This window comes from Mus pahari, chromosome 8 (genome assembly GCF_900095145.1).
Source record: "Mus pahari chromosome 8, PAHARI_EIJ_v1.1, whole genome shotgun sequence".
Taxonomy (NCBI): Eukaryota; Metazoa; Chordata; class Mammalia; order Rodentia; family Muridae; genus Mus; species Mus pahari.
The window spans coordinates 18,100,500-18,104,953 of NC_034597.1; the positions used below are offsets into that span (position 1 = coordinate 18,100,500).

General features: G+C 40.0%; 1 protein-coding gene across 1 annotated transcript in view; it reads left to right on the plus strand.

The window, feature by feature from the left end:
* The window catches only part of Dnah12 (dynein axonemal heavy chain 12), a 171,786-nt gene that overhangs the window by 163,845 nt on the left and 3,487 nt on the right, over nt 1-4,454 (plus strand). Inside the window, exons 69-71 of the mRNA XM_029541695.1 lie at nt 519-723; nt 2,343-2,480; nt 3,342-3,433. Of these exons, the coding sequence (XP_029397555.1) occupies nt 519-723; nt 2,343-2,480; nt 3,342-3,433 (435 nt within the window). The remainder of the gene's footprint in view (nt 1-518; nt 724-2,342; nt 2,481-3,341; nt 3,434-4,454) is intronic.

The window sequence follows — 4,454 nt, forward strand, 5'->3', positions numbered from 1 at the left end:
TATATATATATATATATATATATATATATATATATATATATATATAATTTTTAGAGTTTTAGGTCCTGGGAAATAATAGTCAGAAGATTATTTGACATTATTTGATACTAATATAAAATAATAATAAATTAATGTGCAACTGGTATTATTGTAAATTTTAAAGTGATTTGCCAGTTATGGTGGTGCACATCTTTAATCCCAGTACTCAAGAAGCAGAGACAGGGATCTGAGTTCAAGGCTAGTCTGGTCTACACAGCCAATTCCAAGTCATCCAGGATTACATAGTAAGATCCTGTCTCAAAAAAAAAAAAAAAAAAAGTATGTAATGGCTGAAACGAAAAAATACTTATTCAAATGGCACCTACAGTTACTTCACATACTACCAATCAGTACTCATGGCCATGCTTTGGGAAACATGCCCATAAAGCTATAACTGTCTCCTGCTGGCTCTTCTTTTGCAGATTGTACATTGATGCTTATTATCAAATATGTTGATGACACAGTTTTTTTCATTGCAGTTTAATTAGAACTATACGTAATACTCTACGGGACCTCAAGAAGGCTATTAAAGGCTTGGTTGTGATGGACTCTGCATTGGAAGCACTTTCTGGCAGTTTGCTTATTGGAAAAGTTCCAGAAATGTGGGCAAAACGATCATACCCAAGTCTGAAGCCCCTTGGAAGTTACATCACAGATTTCCTGGCCCGGCTGAAGTTTTTAGAGGTAAAGTATTAGGTAGATAAGTGATAGGTAGATAAGTAGATGATAGATAGATTGATAGATTAGGTAGATAAATTTATACTTCAAATATATATTTTTCAAGTGAAAAATATTTATTCAAATATTGCCCCAAATGACCACATAGTGCAATATAGACTTATTATTGTTGAATAGAGAGATACTAGTAATGAACTGTGGTCATTTCAATGTCCCCAGGTTAAATGAAGTGTAATTAGTAGTTTCCTGGTTATCTAACCACATGTATGAATATTATAAGATACACGCGCTTAGAAACACTAAGTAGAAAATGGACATTTACTTTAGTCAAACTCAAGTGACATTTATATTTATGAAAGTTCTAAGTCTGTAGTTCCCAGACACTACTGTTTAATGTTACCTTGTGACTTTAATTCTCAAAGGAAGTCACAAAATGGCGCGAGGCTTTATCAACATTGTCCTTTGTCTTAAAAATTGGAGCTTTTTCTTTTACCTTATCTCAAAAATGGGAGCAGTTCTTAGAATCACGCTTAACCGGCCTTTCCCAGAATGTGCCCATGCATATGCAGGCACGTGTGCGCACATACACAGCGATGTTTGGGGTACAGGGAAGTATAAGGTGAGAAACTGCTCCCTTCCTTGGCCCCTCTGCTTCCTTATTTCATAGACTATGTTTAAGCAAAGTACAATGTGGGGAGAGTTACAGGCATACTTTGAGAGAAGCATGCTCCCCGAAAGTTGTACCAGGTGCTTCCATATCTTTGACTTATCCTGTGTCACTTGCTACCATGAAGTATGATTGGCCAGGTGCCAATCACGTGTCCCACTCCAGTTGATAGGCAGAGTTCTGCCACCAGAAAAGCTGGAGTGAGTCCTGCAGCAGGACCGAGGAAGGGCAGCAGTGTCTTCCCAGGGGCCGAGAAACACAGTGCTCACTCACTCTGCACAGACGGGACCACTATGCCGTCCTGGGTAATTAGAAAAAAGAATTCCTGAGAGGAAAGGACACACTGAAAAATATTCTTTGGGGCCAGATTGGAGAGGATCGTGAATAGGAGACCAGGGCATTTGGTTTGACTTTGATGGGCTGCTGAAGAATTACGCAAGACAACAAACCTGGTCCAAACCATGCAGGCAGTCAGATGTGTCTCAGTTACGTTGTTCAGATGATGAGTAAGGCAGGAGCAAGAGGATTGTCCACACTGGTGCAGGAAGACAGAGTTCTGGTCCTGCGGGGCAGTGCACTTGCAGACACAGGGACACCAGGGTCGCGATCTGGGATAGAGTGCACAGGGTAAAGCTTCAGTCTGTGGGTAAAAGTTCTAAAGACGGTGGCTCTTCACTGCGCTAAGCAATACAATGAGTGTGCAAAATTACCTCTTCTCTTGCAGGAGATTTGACTCCTTCAAACTAACTTTACTCAAATTAATGCTGAAACCACTTTGAATTTCCAAGAATAACTAGGAAAAAGGGGGTGGGGGGAGAGAACATCTGATGTCAGGGAAAGTCTTGTAATGAAAGTAGGGGGTCTAGACGAGAAGCAGAACTGTGTGTGGTGACACGTGGGCTGTGCACATTACTGTGTGTGGTGAACATAGACATGATGCATTTGTTCTCCTCTATAGGACTGGTTCTCCTCTGGGAAACCCAGTGTGTTTTGGATCTCTGGTTTCTTTTTCACCCAAGCCTTTTTAACTGGAGCTATGCAGAATTATGCCAGAAAATACACCATCCCTATTGACTTACTAGGCTACAAATTTGAGGTACAATTACTCCTTTAACTAAACAGTGTGGTAATAAATCAGTCATATATTTAAGCAAGAAGAATATGCAAATTTTACATGTTAAGGCCAAATATAATCAAGTTAAATTACTTTTTTGTGTTATATAAAGTATATAATTTTTGTCTTGCTGTATCTAGAACTTTCATAATCTCACTATTTGGTACAAACAATCCAGCATTGTTCTTATGCTAAAAAAAATTAAAGTGGGGTACAGTAAAACCTGATAAAATGCTTCAAAATAACTCTACAATGCTGAGTAGACAGCTTAGTTAGTAAAATGCTTGCCACAGAAACATGGGCACATGATGTCTGCTACCAGAACCCATGTAAAAAACACTGGGCAGTGACACGCATTTGTAATCTCAGTGCTACAGAGGTGGACAGCTGAGTCCCCGAGACTCACGGGCCAGCCAACCAAGGCAGATGGCTCCTGAAGAATGACACCCAAGGATGACCTCTGGCCTCCAGATATAGATGCACATCCATCCTCATGCACCAACATGTGCACACTAATGCATGCCCTTGTGTGCACACTGCACACACACACACACACACACACACACACACCAACAGCTATACAATATTATATATTTTTATAGATTATGGCTGAAAAACTTTATAGTCTAGCAAGTTTTATTTTTATGTATCCTGGCTATCCACCAGAGTTTGCCTCATGAGATGAAGGTATGCAGTGAGCAATATTAATAGTGTGGTTATTGATAGTAGTATTAATATTAATAGTGTGGTTATTGATAGTAGTATTAATATTAATAGTGTGGTTATTGATAGTAGTATTAATATTAATAGTGTGGTTAATGATAGTAGTATTAATCTCTTCAGGTGATTCCTTTGGATTACTCTCCCGACCCACCAGAAGATGGCGTTTACATTCACGGATTGTATCTTGATGGAGCACGCTGGGACAGGTTCAGGTTAGTACTATGAATGAAAGGTCCTCTGCCACCGTAGAAACCAAAGGATTTTCAGAATCCTTACACAAAATCATTATTCAGGTAGGGACAGTTGGTGAGCAATTATTTTTGGTCCTAACAATTTTAGCTAATATTCTAGTGGTCTCATTATTAGAAAAGTAAATAGGTGAGGTTGCTCTCCTGCTTCTGCTTACCATCTTGTAATGTGTAGGACTGAATCGGTTTTAAACAACTGACAGCTTAATAAAGCTCCCATTTACTGAATGGAAATCTGTTTACATTTAGTTGTGTGAGAGAGGGGAGAGGTTTCCAGCTTTGTTTTGAGAAACGTAAGAGGAAACTAAGCTTTTCTCGATTTAAAATAAGCAGAGATAAAAAGGCAGAACATTTTTTCCCTTGGAGCCCTGGTCTTGACAATTCATTCATCCGAGCAATCTATTTTCAAAGGCAGGGTTGGACTTGGCTCCAGAGTCTGTGACAGATGGGGTCAGGGAAAATTCCTAATGAGGGAGCAATATGCTAACTCTACAGAGATAACTTCAGGACGGGAAGGAAGAGGCCCAGGCACTCCCGGGTCTCCATAGGCTTGTAGCTGTATCATAACGCAAAATGCATCCAGTCCAACTTCAAAAGTCCCCACAGTCTGTCACACTCTAAACACCGTTTAAGAGTCCACAGTTCAATGGCTCTTCTGAGACTCATGGCAATCTCTTTAACTCCCTGTAAAATCAGAGAGCAGATCACATACTTCCTAAAGACACTGCTACAGGACACAATACTGTTCCAAAGGCAGGGAAGGAAACATGATGATACTGAACCAAAGCCAGGGCTAAAACCAGCTGGGCCAATTCCAAACTGCATCTCCAAATTCAAACCAACATACCCAGATACGCATCATTTCTCTGTCTCTTTTCTGAGTTCTCTGTCTCTCTCTCTGTGTGTCTCTCTGTTTCTCTCTCTGTTTCTCTCTCTGTTTCTCTCTCTGTTTCTCTCTCTCTCTCTCTCTCTCTCTCTCTCTCTC